The sequence below is a fragment of the Phocoena sinus genome, chromosome 10 (genome assembly GCF_008692025.1).
Source record: "Phocoena sinus isolate mPhoSin1 chromosome 10, mPhoSin1.pri, whole genome shotgun sequence".
NCBI classification, from domain to species: domain Eukaryota; kingdom Metazoa; phylum Chordata; class Mammalia; order Artiodactyla; family Phocoenidae; genus Phocoena; species Phocoena sinus.
This window is the reverse complement of record NC_045772.1, coordinates 62,642,358-62,670,357: the sequence shown is the minus strand read 5'-3', so window position 1 is coordinate 62,670,357 and position 28,000 is coordinate 62,642,358. Positions and strand designations below refer to the sequence as shown.

At 45.4% G+C, this 28,000-nt stretch overlaps 1 protein-coding gene across 2 annotated transcripts; it reads right to left on the bottom strand.

Annotated features, from left to right (window-relative positions):
• Position 1: 1 nt before the first annotated feature.
• SMAGP (small cell adhesion glycoprotein) lies at positions 2 to 27,933 on the bottom strand. Of its 2 annotated transcripts, XM_032644901.1 has the most exons (5): positions 27,157 to 27,933; positions 26,687 to 26,788; positions 25,702 to 25,773; positions 1,691 to 1,771; positions 2 to 756 (listed from the first exon to the last, which is right to left on the bottom strand). In XM_032644901.1, the coding sequence occupies exons 1-5, from the start codon at positions 27,257 to 27,259 to the stop codon at positions 578 to 580; spliced, it is 537 nt and encodes a 178-aa protein (XP_032500792.1). In that variant the 5' UTR covers positions 27,260 to 27,933; the 3' UTR covers positions 2 to 577. The 2 variants fall into 2 exon arrangements, with proteins under 2 accessions (XP_032500792.1, XP_032500791.1); XM_032644900.1 differs by having other exon boundaries at positions 26,687 to 27,288.
• Between the last annotated feature and the right edge of the window lie 67 nt (positions 27,934 to 28,000).

The window sequence follows — 28,000 nt, the reverse complement described above, 5'->3', positions numbered from 1 at the left end:
ATTTCTGTATCAATGAAAGATTTTAATTCCGAGAAAAATAGCATAAGTCTGGCTTGCTGGGAATATGGAAAGGAAGGGCTCAGATTAAGGGATGTGGCACGTTCATCAGGAGAGAGGTCTCCACAGTCTCCTGCCCTCCTGGCCTGGCCTTTCACTGTGGTGTCCGGCCTCCGGGAAGAACTTCTATGGGACACTATTTCCACTTGGGCTGTCACTAGGTGACCAGGTATGGGACAGAGGAGCATCCAGTGACCCCCAACTCTCCCCCTTCCCTTTGACCTGTGAAAGAAGTGGAGACGGCTGGGCACATACTCCAGTGTTGCCTGGTACAGCTCAACCTCGGTGGTCAGCCAGAAGCACCGGCTGTATGACAAAGGCCTGGCTAGAGACGTCACGAGCAGCTTTCTTCGTGTCCCTGGTCCCTGGCGTCGGTGATGTTAGCACTTGTGCCTGTGTCCCAGAAGGAGCTCAGTTCTGCCCGTATCGATGCTTCTCACTGGTTTCAGATAAAACTTCCACCTAATAATTTGTACGTTAGCACTGAAGCCTGGATAAGCTCCTTGGGGTCTGGGAACCATTAGATGAAATATTCCTCCTTCTCCCTGCCCTTGGCTGAGTTGCTCTCCATCTGGAGGACGGCGCCGGGCTCGCCTTCTGCAGGTTCGTAGGTGACGTAGCTGCCTTTGTTCTTGTACAGGTAAAAGAAGATCAAGATCACGACTGAGAGCAGGGTGAGGAAGACCACTGTGATAACAACTTGGAAAGGAGAGGGAAAATGCAGAGATGTTTCAGGATTGAGGACGTCTCAGTAACTCACAAGGTCCCCTGCATTAGACGATTCCCTCACTCTGGGTGAGGGTCCTCCTGCTGAAGTTAACTAGCGTCCACTTCCAAATCCATATTCTCCCACCAAGCCCGACTTCCTTGGTACATGATATCTGGAGTCTCTTTGTGCTTAGGGACACAAGGCTTTTGGTTTCTGACAAAACTGAACTGCCCTCTCAACTAGTTCCTGATGATTATGATAGAAACAGGAAGGAGGGAAACAGGAAATCGCTTATCCCAACAGGAAGGGTTTTAAAATTCATAGCCTCGGGCTTCCCTGGTGGCGCAGTGGTTGAGAGTCCGCCTGCCGATGCAGGGGACGCGGGTTCGTGCCCCGGTCCGGGAAGATCCCACATGCCGCGGAGCGGCTGGGCCCGTGAGCCAAGGCCGCTGAGCCTGCGCGTCTGGAGCCTGTGCTCCGCAACGGGAGAGGCCACAACAGTGAGCGGCCCGTGTACCGCAAAAAAAAAAAAAAAATTCATAGCCTCCTGTAGGGGTTTCTGATCCCTCCCATCCTCTTTCTCACCCACTCAACAAGCTGCACACATCCTTATCCCTACCCCCATACTCAACTGTAGTGCCCATATGCACTGCAGCTGTTTGTGGCCACCTCCCAACCTGTCATTTACTGGCAGTACCTCTACACGAAGCCTCTAAGAGTCTTTTATAACCGTGTGTGTGTGTGTGTGTGTGTGTGTGTGTGTGTGTAATATAACTTGCATGCCAAAACGAGCCCATTAATGGATTTGGTCTCTAATCTGTGGTGCTTTCCCATGTAGGGAAAATCCCGGTCTATCACATTGTCTCTGGAGCAACAGAGCCCCTGAGCTCAGAAGGTCCCTTGATTTGGCTCAGAGCCTGTTACCTGCAATGAGTGCTGTGCTGGCTTCAGCTTCTGGGGACAGGGCCTCAGTGGCCTGTAGGATTGGGGTGGCCATCAGTTCTTCTGGAAAATTTAGCAAAGTGGAAAAGGAAATGGGGTGAATTCTTTTGTTCTGAAACACATGTTTGTCCTTCAATTTCACTACCCCACCTTCTTCCCTATTCAGACTTTTATCATTTAACTCCTATAGGACATCTGTATAGAAGAACCTGGAGAATAGAGGAGAAAACAAACCACCACCAAAGACGATAAACATTTTGATGGATTTCTCTCTAACATAGTGGTTAAAGTATGGGCTCTAGAGCTGACTGACGAGGTTCCAATCTGAGCTCTTTTACTAGCTGTGTGATCGTCAGAAAATTACCTAACCCCTCTGGGCATCAGCATCCTCATTAGGAAAATAGAGATAATAGTACCTACTTTATAGGGTTGTTGCAACATGTATTAAGTAATTCAATAAGGGTAAGCTATTATTAGGAATACATTTTTGCATAAATGAGATCAAATGATAAATGTATATACATGTATATACATTTATATTTATATTATATGCCACATGCATTTCTTCACTGTTTTTACAAACTCTTTGTAAACATTATTTTTTAATAATGAAATAATGCTCCTTCCCTTATTGAAACCCTTTTCTATGCTTCCAGAGTAAGCCCCGCAGTTTGAAAGGTTCTGAAATAAGGCCTCTCCTACCCTAAAATATATCCCATATCTCCTTCTGCTGTCGGTCTATCTGTCCTTCAGAGCCTGAAAGTCCCACTCCTAAAGTCACTACCCAGACTCCTAAGTGTCTCCAAAAGAAGTCAGGAAGCCCTTCCGTTCTCTCCTAGTTAGCATTTTAGTGTAGGGGTTTGAAAAGGTTACTTACTGCAGGACAGAGGTATCCTGGGGAAAGCAGTCTGACTGACCCTAAAATCACCCACAGGAGGCATCCCAGTATTCATTCAATAAATAATAATAGCAGCACTCATTAACTCTCGACTCTCTGCCAGGTGTGTTCTAGGCACAGTGAGGGCAAGCGGAACACACATGGTCTACCTTCCCTGAGCTCAGCCTCCACCACAGCAAGTTCACAGTTAAGAACTGTGATACGTGTGGCCAAGGCAACATCTGGGAGCTTAGGAGGGCATGTGGCAGAGGGGCCTGAGCTAGTCTTCCAGCAGGAACAGCCTCCCCAGGAAGCAGGATTTGAGCTGGGGGCCGAAGCAGGGGTAGGAGTTTACAGAGTGAAAGGGGCGGGAGGTGGGGCACATTCTAGGCAGAGGGAAGAGCCTGGATCAAAGCTCTGAGATGAGAGGACCCATAGGCCAGTGTGGCCGGAGCACAGGGCGTGAGCCTGATTCCTGTCTCTCGCCTGACACCTTCAGTATTCCATCCAGGACAAGGGAAATTCAGTCACTAGCAGTGGTCTGGTGAGCCTGGGAGCAGTGCCAAGAGGGGTCAGTGGTGTTGAAAGACTTTCTCACACAGGCCAGGGGAGGCCTGTTGAACCGTCCTGGTCTTGCCACAGGAAAAGCAGATGTGGGCTGCCTGGATCACCACCCCGCTCCCAGGGCCAGGCCAAACCCTTCTCCACTCTTTCTTTAGGAGCGGTGATACAGTCAGCTACTTTGTGGCTTCGGGCAAATGGTTACATCTCCCGATTCATCCATCCATTCTCATCTGTAACCAGTAGGAACTATATTAACCAACTCTGCAGGGCTATTGCAAAGGCTAAATGAGAAAATGTGCAGGCAAGCATCATTAAAAGGGAAAGCTGCTCCAGGTTTGAATCCTGCCCCAGCATAGTCTCCTAGGTAACCTTGAGGAAGTTACCAAACCTCTCCGAGCCTCAGTTTCTCTCCCATGTGAAAAACAGGAGTGTGGTAGGCAGCTTCTAAGATGATTCCCACCTCCTGGTGCTTACATCCTTGTGAAAGCCCCTCTCCCCGTGTGTCGGCTGGACCCAGTGACTAGGTTCTAACAAACAGAATACAGCCAAAGTGATGGGCTGTCACTTCTGAGATTATACTGTGACTTCCATCAAAGACAAGCCCTGAAGTTTATCCACCTGATCACTGCTTCAGACTGCTGCCCCTCACCACGCACGCTTTCCTCCCCCAAATGTCCTGGGGCTGCACACCATCTTCCCACCATTGATCTAGAGTTCTATACAGCTGCTCTCAGTTTTGTCTCTCTTAAACATTTGAGAACTTAAGATACACAAAGCACCGAGAAGAATAATGTACGTACAGAAGCTTCAATAGAAAGATGAGTAAGATTCAGTTCAATCGATCAACAAGAATTTAGTTTGCACCTACCACGTGCCAGAGGCACTGTCATACATGCTGGGCAAGCAGCAGTGATGAGGCTCACCAAGGACCCAACCATGGAGTTGAATTTTAGTGAGGCTTCAGAGAACAGATATGTATGAGTCCTCGGAAAGGGAATCCGGGAGGGTAGATGATTCCTAGTTGGGAAATTCTGCAAATAATCCCAATTATAACAGCTGCCATTTGCTAAGTCCCTGCTTTGTGCTGGGCATTTCGTATACATAATTATTAATCCTTAGAATACCAACCACTTCACAGCAGGTGTTTTTATTTGCCCATGTGGACCCTGAGGCCCGGGAAGAGTTAAGTGACATCCCTCGTACTACACATGAAGGAACAGTGGATGCAGCCAAGATCTGAATCCAGGACTAGCCCCTCCAAAGCCCAAGGTATTTATACTAAGCCTTCCTACCACTGTCCTTCTCTTTTTTTCCCAATAGGGAAAACGAGGAAGAGGTAACAGAAGATAACTATGAGGCAGCACAACGAGCTTTCCAAAAGTGCGAGGTTTTAGATGTGGACAGTTGCGGAAGAAACACCAGAGGAGCACCATCAAATACAGACCGCTGCATTACAAAGAGCTCTCCTTTGGTGTGAACTTGCTCACAGGCGACTGGGCAGCAGGGAATATCAGAATGATATCAGTCACGTTGGTTCACATGCAACCTCAAGCTTTCTACAGCTCAAGAGTACATTTCATCAATAAGGACCTTAAGAAACATAAAATGCACTAGAAGTACCTTCCTTGGACGCAGTTATCAGTTGGTTTCCACTTACACTAAGCCATCTGGTGATGCAGTAAGTACAAATGAAGGAGGTACCAAAACAAATTACTTCTATACAAAAACATTAGAAGGCAGAGCCATGGAAGAAATTTACCTCTATATGAAATCTACCTCTACGAGAAAACATTAGAAGAAGGCAGATCCTACATCAGATTTTTATTTTTGACGAAAATAATCTCTGTTGAAAGTTAAGTCTCTCTGGAACCAACTTCTAAAAGGAGGAAGCACACTCCCCAGGGCACAGGGAGTCTAGGACAGACAGGGATCCAAGGTTCAATGTTGGTGGAGATTTAACTGCCAATATTTTAATTCAGACTGTTGTATTTTTAGGGTTCTCGTTACAAAGTTTCATAAGTTTTGACTGTTCTGTCCCAATTCTGTCTTTCCTGTAAGCCCATTTCCAGTAATGTGATTTCAGAATGTGAATCTTTTCGAAAAAGCACATAAAGGTTAAAAGCAGAAACTTAGAAGAATAGTGTCAGGAAGCTCTGTACAGCTCAAGGTGGCAAACACATTGGAAGGACAATTTAAAAAGTGTTATATTTGGAGCAAAAACAAGGAAATGGGCCAGGCTTGCTGCCTGGGCCCGAAGCTAAGAGGTAGGAGGTAACAGAGAAACTAGCTCTCCCAGCCCGTTTTGCCTCTGTCTCCTATCAAAGGGAATGATTTCTGCACTGAAGGAGAGCAGGAGCCTTGGTGACGTGGGGAAGTGAGCTCAAGAGAAGGGACACAACCCAGAAAGCACCAAACTAATCTAAAAGGGATCCAGGTAAGTGACAGCCAAGGGCACCGAAAGAACATGTAAATGGGATCGCTATTGATGATACAGGAGCTTCTGAGAAAGACAGAGGGACCAGGAGCCTGAAGGGCCACAGAAAGAGGTGGATTCTGTAAACGACTGGTGAGACTGATACAGTTCCTCGGCAAAATTCTCGAACAAGTTACGAGGAACTGCTTTGGGGGTCTTGAACTTGAAACCACGAGCATTAAGAGTTAATGTGAGACCGCTGGGAGCAAGCTGGTTCAGACAAGTCACACAGCCTTTTTAGACTGAGGTTCCAGTTTCATAGACAGAGAAATTAAAAGGCCAATTCAACAAGTATTTACAGAGTGCGTACTTTGTGCCAGGGTCCGTTCAAGGCCCTGGGCGTAGATTAGTGAACACAACAAGCAAAAACTCATGCCTTCGCAGTTCCTTAAAAAACTACACAGAATTATCATATGATCCAGGAATTTTACTTCTGAAAGAAGTAAGAAATGCAAGCAGGAACTCAACACAGATATTTGTACACCAATATTCACAGCAGCATTATTCACAATAACTAAAAAGTGAAACAACTCAAATGTCCATCAACAGATGAACAGATAGACAAAATATGGTATATATATATATATATATATATATATATATATATATATATACACACACACACACAATGGAATATGATTCAGCCTTAAAAAGGAAGGACGTTCTGACACGTGCTATTAGGTGGATGAACTTTGAAGATGTCATGCTAACTGAAATAAGTCAGTCACAAAAGGACAAATATCGTATGATTCCACTTGTCTGAGGTACCTAGAATAGTCAAGTTCATAGAGACAGTGGTTATCAAGAGCTGGGAAGAGGGGAGAATGAGGAGGTATTGTTTAATGGCTACCAAGTTTCAGTTTGGGATGATGAGAAAGATCTAGAGAGGGATGGTGGTGATGGGTGCACAGCAATGTGAATGTACATAATGCCACTGAACTGTATCCTTTAAAATGGTAAATTTTAGGATTGGTTCAAGATGGTGGAGTAGAAGGACGTGCGCTCACTCCCTCTTGTGAGAGCACCGGAATCACAATTAACTGCTGGACAATCATCGACAGGAAGACACTGGAACTCACCAAGAAAGATACCCCACATCCAAAGACAAAGGAGAAGCTGCAATGAGACGGTAGGAGGGGCTCAATCACGGTAAAATCAAATCCCATAACCGCTGGGTGGGTGACTCACAAACTGGACAACACTTATACCACAGAAGTCCACCCACTGGAGTGAAGGTTCTGAGCCCCACGGCAGGCTTCCTAACCTGGGGGTCCAGCAACGGGAGGAGGAATTCCCAGAGAATCAGGCTTTGAAGGCTAGTGGGATTTGATTGCAGGACTTTGACAGGACTGGGGAAAACAGAGGCTCCATTCCTGGGGGGCACACACAAAGTAGTGTGAGCACCAGGACCCAGGGGGAAGAAGCAGTGACCCCATAGAAGACTGAACCAGACTTACCTGCTAGTGTTGGAGGGTCTCCTGCAGAGGTGGGGAGTGGCTGTGGCTCACTGAGGGGACAAGGACACTGGCAGAAGTTCTGGGAAGTACTCCCTGGCATGAGCCATCCCGGAGTCTGCCATTAACCCCACCAAAGAGCCTGCAGCCTCCAGTGGTGGGTCACCTCAGGCCAAACTACCAACAGGGAGGGAACCCAGCCCCACCCATCAGCAGACAAGCAGATTAAAGTTTTACTGAGCTCTGCCCATCAGAGCAATACCCCGCTCTACCCACCACCAGTACCTCCCATCAGGAAGCTTGCACAAGCCTCTTAGATAGCCTCATCCACCAGAGGGCAGACAGCAGAAGCAAGAAGAACTACAATCCTGCAGCCTGTGGAACAAAAACCACATTCACAGAAAGACAGACAAAATGAAAAGGCAGAGGGATATGTACCAGTTGAAGGAAAAAGATAAAACCCCAGAAAAACAACTGAATGAAGTGGAGATAGGCAACCTTCCAGGTAAAGAATTCAGAATAATGATAGTGAAGATGATCCATGATCCAGGACCTTGGAAAAAGAATGTAGGCAAAGATCTACAAGATGCAAGAAATGTTTAACACAGACCTAGAAGAATTAAAGAACAAACAAACAAAGATGAACAATACAATAACTGAAATGAAAAATACACTAGAGGAATCAAGAGCAAAATAACTGAGGGAGAAGAACGGATAAGTGACGTGGAAGACAGAATGGTGGAATTCACTGCCATGGAACAGATTAAAGAAAAAAGAATGCAAAGAAATGAAGACAGCCTAAGAGACCTCTGGGACAGTATTAAACGCACAAACACTCGCCTTATAGGGGTCCCAGAAGGAGAAGATAGAGAGAAAGGACCCGAGAAAATATTTGAAGAGATTATGGTCGAAAACTTCCCTAACACGGGAAAGGAAATAGCCACTCAAGTCCAGGAGGCACAGAGAGTCCCAGGCAGGATAAACCCAAGGAGAAACAGGCCAAGACACTTTTTTTGTGATACACGGGCCTCTCACTGTTGTAGCCTCTCCCGTTGTGGAGCACAGGTTCCGGATGCGCAGGCTCAGCGGCCATGGCTCACGGGCCCAGCTGCTCTGCGGCATGTGGGACCTTCCCGGACCGGGACACGAACCCGCATCCCCTGCATCAGCAGGCGGACTCTCAACCACTGCGCCACCAGGGAAGCCCGCCAAGACACATATTAATCAAATTGACAAGAATTAAAGACAAAGAAAAATTATTAAAAGCAACAAGGGAAAAACGACAAATAACATACAAGGGAACTCCCATAAGGTTAACAGCTGATTTCTCAGCAGAAACTCTACAAGCCAGAAGGGAGTGGCACGATATGTTTAAAGTGATGAAAGGGAAGAAGCTACAACCAAGATTATTCTACCCGGCAAGGATCTCATTCTGATTCAAAAGAGAAATCAAAAGCTTTACAGACAAGCAAAAGCTAAGAGAATTCAGCACCACTAAACCAGCTCTACAACAATGCTAAAGGAACTTCTCTAAGTGGGAAACACAAGAGAAGAAAAGGACCTACCGAAACAAAAGCATAACAATTAAGAAAATGGTAATAGGGGCTTCCCTGGTGGCACAGTGGTTGAGAGTCCACCTGCCGATGCAGGGGACACGGGTTCGTGCCCCGGTCTGGGAAGATCCCACATGCCGCGGAGCAGCTGGGCCCGTGATCCATGGCCGCTGAGCCTGTGCATCCGGAGCCTGTGCTCTGCAACGGGAGAGGCCACAGCAGTGAGAGGCCCGCGTACCGCAAAAAAAACAAAAAAAACAACAAAAAAAGAAAATGGTAATAGGAACACACATATCGATAATTACCTTAAACGTGAATGGATTAAATGCTCCAACCAAAAGACACAGGCTCGCTGAATGGATACAAAAACAAGACCCATATATATGCTGTCTACAAGAGACCCACCTCAGACATAGGGACACATACAGACTGAAAGTGAGGGGATGGAAAAAGATATTCCATGCAAATGGAAATCAAAAGAAAGCTGGAGTAGCAGTACTCATATCAGATAAAATGACTTTAAAATAAAGACTGTTACAAGAGACAAGGAAGGACACTACATAATGATCAAGGGATCAATTCAAGAAGAAGATACAACAATTATAAATATATATGCACCCAACATAGGAGCACCTCAATACATAAGGCAACTGCTAACAGCTATAAAAGAGGAAATTGACAGTAACACAATAATAGTGGGGGACTTTAACACCCCAGTTACACCAATGGACAGATAATTCAGACAGAAAATTAACAAGGAAACATAAGCTTTAAATGACACGATAGACCAGAAAGATTTAATTGACATTTACAGGACATTCCATCCGAAAACAGCAGATTACACTTTCTTCTCAAGTGCACATGGAACATTCTCCAGGATAGATCACATCTTGGGTTGCAAATCAAGCCTCAGTAAATTTAAGAAAATTGAAATCATATCAATCAGCTTTTCCGACCACAACACTATGAGATAGAAATAAATTACAGGGAAAAAAACGTAAAAAACTCAAACAAATGGAGGCTAAACAATACGTTACTAAATAACCAAGAGATCACTGAAGAAATCAGAGGAAATAAAAAAATACCTAGAGACAAATGACAATGAAAACATGACAATCCAAAACCTATGGGATGCAGCAAAAGCAGTTCTAAGAGGGAAGTTTATAGCAATACAATGCTACCTCAAGAAACACGAAAGGGCTTCCCTGGTGGTGCAGTGTTTGAGAGTCTGCCTGCTGATGCAGGGGACACGGGTTTGTGCCCCGGTCCAGGAAGATCCTGCATGCCACGGAGCAGCTGGGCCCATGAGCCATGGCCGCTGAGCCTGCACGTCTGGAGCCTGTGCTCCACAACGGGAGAGGCCACAACAGTGAGCGGCCCGTGTACCGCTAAAAAAAAAAAAAAAAAAAAGAAACACGAAAAAACTCAAATAAACAGTCTAACTTTACACCTAAAGGAACTGGAGAAAGAAGAACAAACAAAACCCAAAGCTAGTAGAAGGAAAATCATAAAGATCAGAGCAGAAATAAATGAAATAGAAACAAAGAAAACAATAGCATAGATCAATAAAACTAAAAGGTGGTTCTTTGAGAAGATTAACAAAATTGATAACCTTTAGCAAGACTCATCAAGAAAAAGAGGGAGAGACTCATATCAATAAAATTAGAAATGAAAAAGAAGTTACAATGGACACTGCAGAAGTACAAAGTATCCTAAGAGACTACTACAAGCAACTCTATGCCCATAAAATGGACAATCTGGAAGAAACAGACAAATTCTTAGAAAGGTATAACCTTCCAAGACTGAACCAGGAAGAAATAGAAAATATGAATAGACCAATCACAAGTAATGAAATTGAAACTGTGATTAAAAATCTTCCAATAAACAAAAGTCCAGGACCAGATGGCTTCACAGGTGAATTCTATCAAACATTTAGAGAAGAGCTAACACCCTTCCTTCTTAAACTCTCCCAAAAAATTGCAGTGGAAGGAACACTCCCAAACTCATTCTATGAGGCCACCATCACCCTGATACCAAAACCAGACAAAGATACTACAAAAAACCAAAATTACAGACCAATATCACTGATGAATACAGATGCAAAAATCCTCAACAAAATACTAGTAAACAGAATCCAGCAACACATTAAAAGGATCATATACTATGATCAAGTGGGATTTATCCCAGGGACACAAGGATTCTTCAATATAAGCAATCCAATCAATGTGATACACCATATTAACAAATTGAAGAATAAAAACCATATGATCATCTCAATAGATGCAGAAAAAGCTTTTGACAAAATTCACCACCCATTTATGATAAAAACTCTCCAGAAAGTGGGCATAGAGGGAACCTACCTCAACATAATAAAGGCCATATATGACAAACCCACAGCAAACATCATTCTCAATGGTGAAAAGCTGAAAGCATTTCCTCTAAGTTCAGGAACAAGACAAGGATGTCCACTCTCACCACTATTATTCAACATAGTTTTGGAAGTTCTAGCCACAGCAATCAGAGAAGAAAAAGAAATAAAAGGAATAAAAATTGGAAAAGAAATAAAGCTGTCACTGTTTGCAGATGACATGATACTATACATAGACAATCCTAAAGATGCCACCAGAAAACTACTAGAGCTAATCAATCAATTTGGTACAGTTGCAGAATACAAAATTAATGCACAGAAATCTCTTGCATTCCTATACACTAACAATGAAAGATCAGAAAGAGAAATTAAGGAAAACATCCCATTCACCACTGTATCCAAAAGAATAAAATACCTAGTAATAAACCTACCTAAAGAGGTAAAAGACCTGTACTCAGAAAACTATAAGACACTGATGAAAGAAATCAAAGATGATACAAACAGATGAAGAGATACACCATGTTCTTGGATTGGAAGAATCAATATTGTGAAAATGACTACACTACCCAAAGCAATATACAGATTCAGTGCAATCCCTATCAAATTACCAATGGCATTTTTTACAGAACTAGAACAAAAAATCTTAAAATTTGTGTGGCAACACAAAAGACCCCAAATAGCCAAAGCAATCTTGAGGGGAAAAAAAAACAGAGCTGGAGGAATCAGACTCCCTGACTTCACACTATACTACAAAGCTACAGTCATCAAGACAATATGGCACTGGCACAAAAACAGAAATATGGATGTTTGGAACAGGATAGAAGCCCAGAGATAGACCCACGCACCTATGGTCAACTAATCTATGACAAAGGAGGCAAGGATATACAATGGAGAAAAGAGAGTCTCTTCAATAAGTGGTACTGGGAAAACTGGACAGCTACTTGTAAAAGAATGAAATTAGAACCCTCCCTAACACCATACACAAAAATCGACTCAAAATGGATTAAAGACTTAAATGTAAGACTGGACACCATAAAACTCTTAGAGGAAAATATAGGAAGAACACTCTTTGACATAAATCACAGCAACATCTTTTTTGACCCACCTCCCGGAGTAATGGAAATAAAAACAAAAATAAACAAATGGGACCTGATGAAATTTAAAAGCTTTTGCACAGCAAAGGAAACTATAAACAAGATGAAAAGGCAATCCTCAGAATGGGAGAAAATATTTGCAAACTAATCAGTGGACAAAGGATTAATCTCCAAAATATATAAAGGCTCATGCAGCTCAATATTAAAAAAAAGAACCCAATCAAAAAATGGGCAGAAAAAAAAAAAAAAAAAAAAAAAATGGGCAGAAGACCTAAATAGACATTTCTCCAAAGAAGATATACAGATGGCCAAGAGACACATGAAAATCTGCTCAACATCACTAGTCATTAGAGGAATGCAAATCAAAACTACAATGAGGTATCACCTCACACCAGTTAGAATGGGCATCATCAGAAAATGTACAAACAACAAATGCTGGAGAGGGTGTGGAGAAAAGGGAACCCTCTTGCACTGCTGGTGGGAACGTAAATTGATATGGCCACTATGGAGAACAGTATGGAGGTTCCTTAAAAAACTAAAAATAGAATTACAATATGACCCAGCAATCCCACTACTGGGCATAAACCCAGAGAAAACCGTAAATCAAAAAGAAACATGCAGGGGGTCTTCCCTGGTGGCGCTGTGGTTGACAGTCCGCCTGCCGATGCAGGGGACACGGGTTCGTGCCCTGGTCTGGGAAGATCCCACATGCCGCGGAGCGGCTAGGCCCGTAAGCCATGGCCGCTGAGCCTGCACGTCCAGAGCCTGTGCTCCGCAACGGGAGAGGCCACAACAGTGAGAGGCCCGTGTACCGCAAAAAAAAAAAAAAAAAAAAAAAAAAAAAAGACACATGCACCACAACGTTCATTGCAGCAGTATTTACAATAGCCAGGTCATGGAAGCAACCTAAATGCCCATCGACAGACGAATGGATAAAGAAGATGTGGTACATATATACAATGGAATATTAGCCATAAAAAGGAACGAAATTGGGTCATTTGTAGAGACGTGGATGGACTTAGAGACTGTCATACAGAGTGAAGTAAGTCAGAAAGAGAAAATCAAATATCGTACATTAATGCATATATGTGGAATCTAGAAAAATGGTACAGATGAACAGGTCTGCAGGGCAGAAATTGAGACACAGATGTAGAGAAGAAACGTATGGACACCAAGGTGGGAAAGCAGGGGGCGGGCATGTGGTGGTATGATGAATTGGGAGATTGGGATTGACATGTATACACTGATACGTATAAAATAGATAACTAATAAGAACCTGCTGTATAAAAAAATAAAAAATAAAATTCGAAAAAAATGCAATAAAAAAAGGTAAACTTTTTTTTTTTAGGGTGTTGAGGGTAGGAGTTTATTAATTAATTAATTTATTTTTGCTGTGTTGGGTCTTCGTTTCTGTGCGAGGGCTTTCTCTAGTTGTGGCAAGCGGGGGCCACTCTTCATCGCGGTGCGCGGGCCTCTCACTATTGCGGCCTCTCCTGCTGCGGAGCACAGGCTCCAGACGCGCAGGCTTAGTAGTTGTGGCTCACGGGCCTAGTTGCTCCGCGGCATTTGGGATCCTCCCAGACCAGGGCTTGAACCCGTGTCCCCTGCATTAGCAGGCAGATTCTCAACCACTGCGCCACCAGGGAAGCCCCAAAAAAGGTAAATTTTATGTTATGTATAATTTTACCACAACTTAAAGAAAAAACATTTTGTCATACAATTTACATCGTGAGGGGGGAAGATGGACAATGGACAAGTTAAAGAAGTAAAAGATATACTATATTAGACGTTGGTTAGTACCATACAGAAAATAAAATCAGGAAGGGGGATAAGGAGTTGGGATGTGGATAGGGGTGGTCAGGGAGTGTCCCTGATGAGGTGACTTGAGTAAAATAAACACCTATAGAAGGAGAGGGAGGCAGCCATGAGGAGATGTGGGAGAGGAACATTCCAGGCAGAGGGAACAGCAAGTTCAAGGTAGGGCCATCAAATAACATTGGAAAGCACCTGGGGCCGTCACAGGCTCAGCATGTTAAAGGTACATCATGGAGGTCACTTGGAAGGAGCAAGGGGGAGCGGAGGAGCAGGTGAAGTCGAGGGGGCTGTATCAGAGGGATGTTGAAGGTCATGGAAGGCCTTTGGCTTTTTCAGTGAGTGAGATGCAACCCTTTTAGAGGTTTTTGAGCAGAGACTGATTTACATTTCAACGGGGTGCTTCTCAAACTCTGCAGTGCATAAGAATCTCCTAGGGAGCTTGTTAAAATGCAGACTATAGGGGCTTCCCTGGTGGCGCAGTGGTTAAGAATCTGCCTGCCAATGAAGGGGACATTGGTTCGAGCCCTGGACCGGGAAGATCCCACATGCCGCAGAGCAACTAAGCCCGTGCGCCTTGACTACTGAGCCTGCGCTCTAGAGCCCATGTGCCACAACTACTGAAGCCCGCACGCCTAGAGCCCATGCTCTGTAACAAGAGAAGCCACTGCAATGAGAAGCCTGCACACCACAACGAAGAGTAGCCCCCACTCACTGCAACTAGAGAAAGCCCGCACGCAGCAACAAAGACCCAACGCAGCCAAAAATTAAAAAAATTAAAAAAAATAAAATAAAATAGTGAAAAAAAAATACAGACTATGGTTCATTAAGTCTAGGGTGGGGCCTGAAATTCCAAAGACTGCCCTTTTGAAACACGGAGACCACCATGTTGTAAGGAAGACCAGTCTGGCTCACTGGAGGATAAGAGGCCACATGGAGGAAAACTGAGGCATCCCCAGCTCAGCCGACAGCCAGTACCAACTGGTAGACATGTGATGGAGGCCATTTTGGACCTTCTAGCCCAGTGGACCTTCCATCAGATTGCAGCTGCATGAGTGAGCAGGGGTGAAAACAGCAGAGGAGTGCCCAGCCAACTCCCAGAATGGTAAGAAATAATAAATCGCTGTTGTTTTAATTCACTAAGTGTTGACGTGGTTTGTTACACAGCAATAGGTAATTGAAACAGAAACAGAGTTTTAAAGGATCTCTTTGCGTGTGGACAACAGGCTGTGGGAAGGTAGAGACAGGAGAAGCAGATTATACCCAGCACGTGGACACAGCTGAATCCACCCAAAGGGGGGAGTCTTTTTCTAGTTTGCACAAAGGCACTGGCTGGGTCTAGCAGCAGTCCCGTGAGAAAGTGGTGGGATTCTGGAGACTTCTCGGGTGGTCCAGTGGTTGAGAATCCACCTTCCAATGCAGGGGATGTGGGTTTGATCCCTGGTCGGGGAACTAAGACCCCACATGCTGCGGGGCAATTACTGAGCCTGCGTGCTGCAATGAAAGATCCCACACGCATCGATGAAGATCCCACATGCTGAGACGAAGATCCTGTGTGTCTCAACTGAGACCCGATGCAGCCAAATAAATGGATAAATAATTTTTTTTTTTTTTTTTTAGAAGAAAGTGGTGGAATTCTGGATATATTCTGAAGTTAAGGCTGAGGATGTGGGGTGAAGTCACGGATAACACCAAGGTTTGGGGCCTGAGTAACTGGAGGAAGAGAAGGCCTGCTGTCACCTGAGATGCAAAGCCTGCAGGTGGAACAGGTTTAGAGGGGAAGATCCAGAGTTGAATTTTGGACATGATTGCAGACATCAAGACTGGAATTTGGGGGAATTCACTGGTGGTACAGTGGTTGGGACTGCGCTTTCACTGCTGAAGGCGTGGGTTCAATCCCTGGTCAGGGAACTAGGATCCCATGAGCTGTGTGGTGTGGAAAAAAAAAAAAAAGACTGGAATTTGGGGAAGAGGTCTGGATTGGAGATTTTAAAAGTCAGCATCAACCATGAGACTGAATGAGATCACCAAGGGAGTAAGTACAGATAAAGAGGACCAAGGACTGAGCCCAGGGAGGAAACAGCAAAGGAAGCTGAGGAGTAGCAGCCAAAGAGGCCAAGTACAAGGACCACCAGGTTTTCCCACAGAGGTCATGAGTGACCTTGACAAGAAAAGCTTGGTGAAGTGCTAAGTATAAACCCCTGGTTTAGAGTGGGTTCAAGAAAAAGAGAAAGCAACCTAAGTGTCAATTGACAGATGAATGGATACAGAAGATGTGGTATATATATACATACACATACACACACACACCCATGCATGCACGCACACACACAAACAAACACAATGGAATATTACTCAGCCATAAAAAAGGATGAAATAATGCCACTTGCAGCAAGATGGATGGACCTAGAGATTATCATACTAAGTGAAGTAAGCCAGACAAAGTCAAATATGATACAATATCGCTTATATGTGGAATCTAAAAAAACAAAAAAAACCAAATGAACTTATTTATAAAACAGAAATAGACAGACATAGAAAACAAATTTATGGTTACCAAAGGGGAAAGGGGGGGTAGGGGTAAATTAGGAGCTTAAGATTAACAAATACACACTACTATCTATAAAATAGATAACCAACAAGCACCTACCATATAGCACAGGACACTAAACTCAGTATTTTGTAATAACCTATAAGGGAAAAGAACCTGAAAAAGAGTAGATATATACGTATACGTATAACTGAATCATTCTGCTGTACACCTGAAACTAACACAACATGTAAATCAATTATACTTCAATTAAAAAAAAGAAAGAAAGAAAAAAAGGGAAGGAGAGGCACTGAAGGCAGAATATAAACTTTTTTTTTCTGTAAAGTTGAGCAGGGAAATAGGGCTATAGCTGGAGCGGGAAGAGAGTTCAAGTTTTTTGTTTATTTTTGCTTTTTTTAGATGGGAGAAATGACAGCCTGTTTATGTACGGACAGGAATGACTCAGATGAGAGGGAACAATTGACGGCTGGAGCCATGTCCTTGAAGGGATGGGACCCAGTACACAGATGAAGGGAGTGGCTGCAGACAGCAGAGATCGTTCATGACTAATGTGCACATGGGCACAGAGGTGGGCAGTAGGTACATGGGGGCAGTGGGAGCCTTTGGCAGTTCTCTTCTGAGAACTTTAATTTGCTCCAGGAAATAGAAGGCCGTGTCATCAACTGAGAGTAAGCACGGGGAGGGGGTTAGATGAGTTGAAGGTACTGCCTGAATAGCCAATGTCTCATCCCAGAACCGTGATAGAGTGTTTCCAATATCCCTGTGGAGTAACACAGCCTGGCTCTATTAAGGACTAAGTTGGGTAGGGACTTCCCTGGTGGTCCAGTGGTTAAGATTCCACCTTCCAATGCAGGGGGCGCGGGTTCTATCCCTGGTTGGGGAACTAAGATCCTGCATGCTGTGCAATGTGGCCAAAAATTAAAAAAAAAAAAAAAAAAAAAAAGGACTAAGTGGGGGGTGAGTAACTGGCCATCAGAGAATGGAGTGATGCCAGTCTAAACAGAGCTTCTTCTTCCACTGGGATTTGACCTTAATTCTTTTTTTTTTTTTTTTTTTTGCGGTACGCGGGCCTCTCACTGCTGTGGCCTCTCCCGTTGCGGAGCACAGGCAGGCTCAGCGGCCATGGCTCACGGGCCCAGCTGCTCCGCGGCATGTGGGATCTTCCCAGACCGGGACACGAACCCATGTCCCCTGCATTAGCAGGCGGACTCTCAACCACTGCGCCACCAGGGAAGCCCCTGACCTTAATTCTTTTTGAATTGATATTATGATGTCAGACCATGCCAGGGCCAAATTAAGGCCTTTGTGTAATTCAAAATAAAAATACGGACTTCCCTGGCGGCACAGTGGTTAAGAATCCGTCTGCCAATGCAGGGGACACGGGTTCGAGCCTTGGTCTGGGAAGATTCCCACATGCCGCGAAGCAACTAAGCCCATGGGCCACAACTACTGAGCTTGTGCTCTGGAGCCCACGAGCCACAACTACTGGGCCCATGCACCACAACTACTGAAGCTTGCGCGCCTAGAGCCCATGTTCCGCAGCGGGAGAAGCCACCGCAATGAGAAGCCTGCACACCACAATGAAGAGTAGCCCACCCCCTGTCTCAACTAGAGAAAGCTCGCGCGCAGCAACGAAAACCCAACACAGTCATAAATAAATAAATAAATAATATAAATAAATAAATTTATTTTTAAAAAAATAAATAAATAGGCTTCCCTGGTGGGGCAGTGGTTGAGAGTCCGCCTGCTGATGCAGGCGACACGGGTTTGTGCCCCGGTCCGGGAAGATCCCATATGCTGCAGAGCGGCTGGGCCCGTGAGCCATGGCCACTGAGAGCCTGTGCGTCCGGAGCCTGTGCTCCGCAACAGGAGAGGCCACAACAGTGAGAGGCCCGCGTACCGCAAAAACAAACAAATAAATAAATAAATAAAAATACTAAATCACAAGACAGATATAAGAAAGTCCAATAATACATTTTTCCTTTATGGTAACAACTCTTGGCTTTTTTGCTTGTTTTTAAAATATAGTGAGGGAATTCCCTGGCTGTCCAGTCGTTAGGACTCTGCGCTCTCACTGCCGAGGGCCCGGGTTCAATCCCTGGCCGGGGAACCAAGATCCCACAAGCCAGGCAGCACAGCCAAAAAAAAAAGTGAATATTAAATCCTTTGTGAGAGCTTTTGTTTTGGTGTTCTGCCTTATTGGTGCCTTCCACACAGGCTTAGTGTGGAAGGGTTTAATGTCCTTTGGGTAAATACAGACCCCAGTAGACCCAGGGAAGGTTCAACAAATCTGTGAAGGACTCAAAGTTAGAGGGGCAACTAGTAAGCTGATAAAGAGATTTAAAATGACTGGAGAAATTGGCCAAACTGAACAAGATGAGAATTCAACATACACCTTGCTCTCAGGTCAGGGAAATCAACTACTCACAAATAATGGGGAAGCCACAGCTTAGCAGCATCTGTAAAAGACTTACAGTGGGATCACTAGAAATTCACCGACACTGGAAGGATAGAACCCAAAATGGCAGCAAGAGTGAGAGGAAGGTCGTAGAATTTTGGATGCTTTTTATTTTCTTTCTTTTCCTTTATCTTCCAAATTTCTTATGATGATAATGACTTTTATAATCATAAAATATTTAAAACTTGCTGCTATTTTAGGCACCATGAACATAAATGTGGTCTCTACAATGGCATCAACAGTGCAGCCCTACTCTGCACTATTCCTAGACCGCTGAGTTGCATCTGGGTGCCAGTATTGAGCTGAGCAGCCAACACAGTGAATGGCTTGGAAACAATATCAGATCAGGAAAGCCTGTAAGAGAAAGCTGAGTGAAAACTTAGTTGGGGATGGAGGGTTAGGACTTGAATGCTGTCTTTGAATATACCAACGATGACCTGTACAAGAGGACTAATGGCAGAAACTAATGGGAGATGGATGTCTTCCCCAGAGAACAGAGAGCAAAACTGGGCAGATGCTTCATGGGGAACTGGAGAGAGAGTTCCAGCACAGAACGGGTAGTTGAACTATCTGACCCTCAGGACCTTTCTCAGCCTTAATGTTAGAATTTTTATAAATTGAAAATGTTCTATCAGAATTCACTACAAAATCAAAATTTCAGACTGGTGAACTCTCAATGAAGTCTGTAGTTTAATTAACAGTATCGTACCAATGTTGGGACTTCCCTGGTGGTCCAGTGGGTAAGAAGACTCTGCACTCCCCATGCAGAGGTCCCGGGTTTGATCCCTGGTCGGGGAACTAGATCCCACATGCATGCCGCAACTAAGAGTCCTCATGCTGAAACTAAACATGCCACAATGAAGATCTTGCATGCCGCAACTAAGACCCAGTGCAGCCAAAATAAATATTTTAAAAATAAATAAATTAAAATAAAAAAGAATAATGCATTGAAAAAAAACCCAGTATCATACCAATGTTAATTTCCTGGTCTTCACAAATGTATTGTGGCCATCTCTATCGATGTCAAATGTGCCAAATGACATTTGGGGAAACATGGCTGAAGGGTATACAAACTCTCTGTACTATTTTTGCAACTTTTCTATAAATCTAAAATTATTCCAAAATAAAATGTCTATTAAAAATAAAAAATTTAAAAGAATCTAAAAAGGAGTGGATATGTGTATATGTATAACTGATTTGCTTTACTGTACAGCATAAACTAATACAACATTGTAAATCAACTATAGTCCAATAAAATTTTTTAATAAATCAGGGGGGCTTCCCTGGTGGCGCAGTGGTTGAGAGTCTGCCTGCCGATGCAGGGGACGTGGGTTCGTGCCCCGGTTCGGGAAGATCCCACATGCTGTAGAGCGGCTAGGCCTGTGAGCCATGGCCGCTGAGCCTGCACGTCCAGAGCCTGTGCTCCGCAACGGGAGAGGCCACAACAGTGAGAGGCCCTCGTACTGCAAAAAAAAAAAAAAAAATCAGGGACTTCCCTGGTGGTCCAGTGTGTAGGACTCCGTTCTTCCACTGCAAGGGGCATGGGTTCGATCCCTGGTCGGGGAACTAAGATCCTGCATGCCACGCAGCAAGGCCAAAAAAAAAAAAAAAAAAAAAAAAAAAATCAAGAATTTGAATTCTACTCCACACAGAAGAGCTTTACTCAGACTAAAAGTCACAGGGTGTCCAAGCTAATGAGCTGGAGCCCAAGAATTTGAATTCTACTCCACACAGAAGAGCTTTTCTCAGACTAAAAGTCACAGGGTGTCCGAGCTAATGAGCTGGAGCCTTCTGGCTTTAAGTATCAGAACGATAATCTATATTTGTGACTTAAAGTTTGCAAAACATACATTGTTTTATCTCTACCCCAAGAATGTGATGTAAGTAGGGTTGGTATTATCATTATGTACAAGCCAGAAAATTGAGGTAGCTCAGCAAGCTTCGTCAACCAGCCCACCGTCACTCAGTGGTTGGCCCAGCCAGGCTTTAAATCTATCTCCTCACTTCAAGGTTCTTTGCAACTTCTGGAACCATCCCTGCTCTGCCTCCAGCTAAACATTTTGTTGACCTGTCCACTGGGTTTGGTTCTCAGAGTTTTATTGCAGGATGGGTGTTCACTAAAGCACTGTTTGCAAGAGTGACACATATCTGAATGTCTATCAGCAGAGGAATGATTAAATAAATGACAGGTCATTCATTCTGGAAATAGTACACAGTTGTTAAAAAGAATGTGGCAGATCTGCAATTACTGGGACAGAATATATGGTTAGACGAAAAAAGCAAATTGCTAGGGCAGTATGTGTTATATGATTACATGTTTGTAAAAAAAAGTAAAGTAGGGCTTCCCTGGTGGCGCAGTGGTTAAGAATCCGCCTGCCAATGCCGGGGACACGGGTTCGAGCCCTAGTCCAGGAAGATCCCACATGCCGTGGAGCAACTAAGCCCGTGTGTCACAACTATTGAGCCTGCGCACCACAACTACTGAAGCCTGCGTGCCTAGAGAAAGCCCACGCGCAGCAATGAAGACCCAACGCAGCTGAAAATAAATCAATAAATTTTTTTAAAAAGTAAAATAAAATAGAATAGAACTATAAACATATATATATATACACACACACACATCGAAAAAGTCTAGAAGGTTATTCCCCGAGGGGCATGTAATGGCTTTGTAATGAAAGAACAACAACAATGAAGTAAACTAAGTTCAGGAAACGTGGCATACAAGGGGGGAAATGGTTTACAGCTTTCCCCCCATTATCTCCTGTTCCTACCCCATTTCTCTCCTGTCTCCTCTTCCAATCAAAGGAATAAGAATGTCACTTTGGGGACTTCCCTGGAAGTCCAGAGAGTAAGACTCCGTGCTCCCAATGCAGGGGGCCTGGGTTCGATCCCTGGTCAGGGAACTAGATCCCGCATGCATGCCTCAACTATGAGTCTGCATGCCGCAACTAATAAGTCTGCCCACCGCAACTAAAAGATCCTGCATGCCTCAATGAAGATCCCGTGTGCCACAACCAAGACCCAGCACAGCCTAAATAAATAAATAAGAAAGGCAATATACTAAGGAAAGAAGAAATATTAAAAAAAAAAAAAGAATGTTACTTTGCTCCTTCCCTTCTCAGGCTTAGAAAGACTGTAGCACGCATTTTCTTTAAGGAGGGAGGCCTGGGGCTGAGGACCACAAGATTTGAGATTTGAGGCTCCACCCAAATCCTAACCTACAGCAAATGAACTTCAAGATCTATCTGGCTCACTCACCTTTTTTTTTTTTTGTTAACCTAGATACCTGTTGGTTTGTTTGTGGCCCTTGTTCCTGGGCTAAATCTCTTATCACTGAGGCATCAGATCCTTTGCCACCTGAGTCTGACAACCTATTTATTTGCTCTAGCCCTGCCCAGCAAAGGGCGGCTCCCCCAATTCTCCTTTCCATGGGAACCCGCCCTGGAATCCTGCTCCCTTTCTCCTTCCTTCTCTTTCATGTGCCCCTGCCATGGGGTAGAGTGGCTGAGAGCAGTATACCATGACGGAAAGAATACAGGACTTGGCACAATACCCTGCCTCTGCCATTATTAGCTGCGTGACCTTGGGAGAATTTCCTAACCTCTGAAAATTTCTTAACTTCCCTGAACTTCAGTTTTTGCTTCTGTAAAATGAGAATGAAACGTGCTCACAGGGTTGTGATGAGGAATAAGCGAGAAGAACAACACTGAGCGTCTAACCTAGAGTGAGGACAACCTAGGATGTAGCTAGTGTGACTACATGGCAAGGGATGGGCTTTACCCAGTGGGGTGGGCGGAGCGGACAATGCCTATTCCACCCCACTCTCCTTCCAAGAGGGCAACTTATGCACTAGGCACAGCAGGCAACGCGCCTAGGGTCCACCGTACTTCTAGGGGCCCATGAAAATGTTTTTTAGTGATCTTAATTTCTTTTAAAATCAGAAGAAAAAATTGAATGTTTATGTCAAGGAAATTATAATATTGTTATATCAATCAATTATAAATATAACCATTAATGATTTTATTGTATATTAATATTGTATTCTTCCTTATACCAACATAGTTGTAAAATACAATTCTTAACACATTACCTTTTTAAATGGAGGAATGGGCCCACAAAGGCAAAAGTGCCAAGGGCCCCTGAAAGTTCTAATGTGGCCCTCACTTTCAGCCCTCTTAAAGGATATCTCCTTCAGGAGATCTTTATAGATTGGGGCAAAGGGATGTGAGAGGGAGGTGGGGAAGAGACATGCAAGACCCTCAATGATCCCATTCTTCAAAGTACAAGCCCTCACCCTGTCTGTAATTTCTCCATTTCTGTCCCTGAACTTACATTTGCTTGGACCCAGTGGGTAGGGGACTATATCATATGTCCTAAAATACCACCCAACTCATGTCATTTGTTGGGTTGAAAATGTAAATACACGACTCAACAACAAAACCAGACAACTGAAAAATGGGCAAGGACTTGAATAGACATTTCTCCAAAAGATATACAATTGCCAATAAACACGTGAAAAGATGTTCAACATCACTCATCATTAGGGAAATGTAAATCAAAACCACAATGAGACACTATTCACACCCATTAGGATGGCCACTATTAAAAATCAGAAAATAGGGCTTCCCTGGTGGCACAGTGGTTGGAAGTCCGCCTGCCGATGCAGGGGACACAGGTTCGTGCCCCAGTCCGGGAAGATCCCACATGCCGCGGAGCGGCTGGACCCGTGCGCCATGGCCGCTGAGCCTGCGCATCTGGAGCCTGTGCTCCACACCAGGAGAGGCCACAACAGTGAGAGGCCCGTGTACCGCAAAAAAAAAAAAAAAAAAAAATCAGAAAATAACAAGTGTTGTCAAGGATGTGGAGAAATTAGAGCCCTATGCATTGCTGATAAGAATGTAAAATGGTATAGTTACCCTGGGAAACAGTATGGCAGTGCCTCAAAAAATTAAACAGAATTGCCACACTTCTGGGTATGTACCCAAAAGAATTGAAAGCAGGGGTTCGAAGAGATATTTGTACACCAACGTTCAAGCAGCAGTATTCACAACAGCCAAAAGGTGGAAGCAACCCAAGTATCTATTGATGTATGAGTAGATAAACAAAGTGATATACATTATATACATATAATATTATTCAGCCTTAAAAAGGAAGGAAATTCTGACACATGCTACAAAATGGATGAGCCTCGGAAATGCTATGCTAGTGAAATAAGCCAGACATAAAAAGACAAATTTTGTATGATTACACGTATACTAGGTACCTAGTCAAATTTATACAGATAGAAAGTATAATGGTGGTAGCCAGGGGCTGTGGGGAAGGGGGAACGAGGAGTTATTATTTAATGGATACAGAGTTTCAGTTTGGGAAAATGAAAAAGTTCTGGAGATGGATGGTGGTAACAGTTGCACAGCAATGTGAATATCACTCAATATTTAATACCACTGAACTGTACACCAAAAAATAATCAAAATGGTTAACATTTATATTATGTTTATCTTACCACAAAATTTAAAAAAGAATGTATATAGTTCTGCTTTTGTCCAAGTCCTAATTTCTCAGCTGCCCAAGCAAGCATCATCTGTCTTCCCTACAGGAAGGTTTATTCTGTAGGTCCTCTGCCCTATCCCCCAGAATACCCTCCAAGGTAAGCACAGTCTCTGTAGTTTCAGAAGTGGCGGCACTACCTTTATGTGGAATCCCTGCTGCACCCCTCTTTGCCTGTATAAACCCTACCCATCCTTCAAGGGTAAGGGCTCCATCCCTTCCCCACTCATGAAGCCTATACTAACTAATCTAGACGGCTGCCCATTTCTCCCTTTTCTTATCTCCAGCAGACAACTAAGGGTCTGAATTGTTACATCACCAGTCACAGAGGACACTGCCTTTGACTTCCCCTGGGGTTCTCACTCACCTGTTTCCACATCAGTAAAGCAGAGAATGTCTGTCCTAATGACAAATGAGACTGCATATGGAAACAAAGGTGTATAGGCCAACCAAGGTTTTGTTCCTCCCTTACCCTAATTAACATGTAATGAAAACAACCAATGAATATCTGATGGTTTGTCCAGCTCAGCTTGGTTATGAAATGAAAGGTAGGAATCCATTCTCATTCTCTTTTTTTTGGGGGGGAATCCATTCTTAACGTGAAGGGGAAAGAGGGGGATCCCTGACTAGGAAACAAGGGTAACAATAGTTCCAGGGAACCAGGGATTTTTGATGCTGGAGTGAATCATCAGAGGAGTGGAATTAGAAAGCAGGCAGAGGGACTTTCCTGGCGGTCCAGGGGTGAAGACTCTGCATTTCCAAAGCAGGGGGCACCGTGGGTTCGATCCCTGGTGGGGGAACTAAGATCCCACGTGCCGCAGAATTCCTTTCTAGGAATAGGTGGGCTTTTCTAACAAGCACCCAGTAATAATAACCAATGTTACTGAGTCCTTGCTAGATATGAGACACTGTGCTAGGTGTTTTACATGGATTATCTCATTTAATCCTCACAAATAAGGTACCATTTCCCCCGTTTTACAAATGAGACTGGAGCTTAAAGGGTAGGTCACGAGGTCACAAAGCTCTAAGTAGTAGTACCAGGAATCGGTCCAGGTCCATGAAACTTCAGATTCAAACTGCACTAAAGTGTGCATGCTGGTTCCCTTCTGCTTCCTCCCAGGACCTTTTCTGGTGTGAGGCAGGTGGAGAGTAGTGGGAGTCTTCCCACCTGGGCAGAGGGCTCAGGGAATTCAAGGACTGGGCTGGGGTGGGGCAGTTTAAGTGGGAAAGGCCTTCACCTACCTCCTGGAGAAGGCGTGGTTGGGAGGCTAGTCATCTCAGCAGGTGGACGGGCACCTGCAGGGAGGTGCAGATCTGTAGGAAGAGGGACAAAGAGCGGGATGAGGTGGATGGGCCCATGCCTGGGGCAGAAGACGACAGGAAATCCCAGGAAAGCCTTTGGTGCCAGGTTTTCCTGAGTCCCTTCCCCAACTCTCCCCCCACCCCCACCCCCACCCCCGCCCTATTGAACGTCTATCCGGGGATCCTTTCACTGGGCCACCACATTTACCTAGGAGGTTTCTCAAGGCCTGAGAAAGTTAGGTAAATGTACGCAAATTAGCAGCGGACCCAGTTTCACCCAGGCGCGGTAACAGGTCCCCGGTTCTCTCCCAGCCCGCAGTCTGTGGGGAGCCGTCCACTAGGTGTCAGGAGAGCGCAGGGAGGTCAGGCCCCCGGCCCAGGCTCGGGGCCAGCGCGGGGGCAGCGGCAGGGCCGGGCCGGGGAGCCAGGCGCCGGGCACCGGAGGGAGGGTCGTCAGGCGCCCTCAGGCCCGCCCGAGACGGCCGGTTGTCGGGGCTCAGCCCTCCGCCCCCAGTGCCACCTCGGGCGTCCGCTGCAACGTCCGCGAGGTCCGCCGAGCCCCGCTAGCCGGGCCCCCGCGGCCGCCCACCACCGGCCCGGCCGAGACTCTGGCACCCTGGGGCCCTCGCCGCGTCCGCGGACGTCGGGGCTCGAGCCCGTGGCACCGCCTCCCGCGCCCCGACTCCGGTCCAGAGCCCTCCTGCGTTACCCGCGCCAGGCAGGGCTAGCTACGCTCCGAGGGCGGCCCGTCCCGGTCACCGGTTCCGAGCCGCCGCGACGGGAGGCTCCAGCCGAGGCCCGAGCTCGGCCGCTCTCGGTTTCAGTTGTTGACGCGGCCGCGGCGGCTGCAGCGTGAGTGTGGGCGACCGGGCTCGCCTGGCCCTTCGGCCCTGCCCGGGTCCCCACCTCCGCGTGCTCACCTTACCAGTCGGACGGGCTTCAGGGGAAGGGCAGGCGCCGCGCGTCCGGCTCAACTCGACGGGGGCGGGAACCGCAGACACCGCGGAGACCCGCCGGGGACCGAGACCTGAGGAAGCAGCGCAAAGACGCTCAGAGTTGGTTGCCGAGGCCGGCCGGGGGCGGGGGGCCGGGGGGGGGGGCGGCCGACTGGGTGGGACAGGAAAAGAGGAGAGAAACCGCCCTCTGCAGGTTCCCTCTGCCCGCCGGGCCGCCTCAGCTCCCGCGGGAGGAAAGGCTGCTTTTCCTTCTCCGATTGTCACTTTACTCTCCATCCGGAGCCGCTTCCTACCCCCGCCTGCCTCGAGGCACCGGAGGGCACGGGATCAGAGTGAGCCCGGAGCTAATGGGATCTGTCCGCTTTCCCCGCCATCGACGTTATTTGAATTTTCAGCAAATGTGGAAAATTACATTTACTTGCGTTTGCATATCACTTACGTAAATAGGTCTGTATCCAGAAGCTTGGAACATAAGCTAACTTAGTGGGCACACCCCGCGCCAGGGAGCTGGGTGTGAGGTGGGGAGAGGAACGTTGCCCCATTCGGATCTTCCTTGCCCGAATTCATCTGAGGCAGTGTAGTGTAGAGGTTAAGAGCGTTGTGGACTTTGGACTCAAAACAGCCCCAGCCCCGCCGCTTCTTAGCTGTGTGACTTTGGGCAAATTACTTAACATCTCTAAAAGCTGTTCCCTCATCCCTGAAAAGGGGGACTGAAAAATCATGCCATTTCATAGCGTGGTTCTAGCACCTGGGAAGCACATCAATTTAACTACTAATTAATGCCATACTTTAGTCACCTCCTGACTCGCTTCTTTCTGGCAGGAAATGTTCCCAAATTAATGAGGAACTCAATGAGTAAGGATGTAAAGTATAAACACAGGCTCTGGAATCTGCCCTGCTGTGTGATCTTAGACAGTTTTGTTTCATTTATCTGGGGCAGTATCTACTGTGGGGATGGAATGAGTTAATATTGATACATTTAAAGCATTAGAAGCTTACCTGGCACACAGTAAGTGCTCAGTAAATGTTATCTTCGCTTCCTGTTTAGGGTTAGAACTCTTGTGGTTATTCTGTCTTCCCTCCCAGTGATACAAGACTTCCCTGCTTCTTATTCCTGGGAGGCAGTCTCTAGGTTTGGGAATCAATATTTATATAGATCGATAGAGACAGGAATTGTGCATGTTCATTTGGGAGACAAAGACTGAAAGAGTCTCAGAGAATGGGGGCACAGGGTGAGAAAAAAAGCAAAGAAAGAAAGATAGAAAAGAAGGGAGGGAGGGAGG

What these genes read in the sequence shown, in the direction of transcription:
- SMAGP (XM_032644900.1), bottom strand. Translation starts at nt 26,993, where the DNA reads ATGGAGAGTAAAGTGACAATCGGAGAAGGAAAAGCAGCCTTTCCTCCC. An exon ending in AACCACGCCTTCTCCAGGAG is followed by an intron (nt 1,772 to 25,701) that starts GTAGGTGAAGGC and finishes TAAATTTTCCAG; the next exon opens with AAGAACTGATGGCCACCCCA. An exon ending in CAGCACAGCACTCATTGCAG is followed by an intron (nt 757 to 1,690) that starts GTAACAGGCTCT and finishes CTCCTTTCCAAG; the next exon opens with TTGTTATCACAGTGGTCTTC.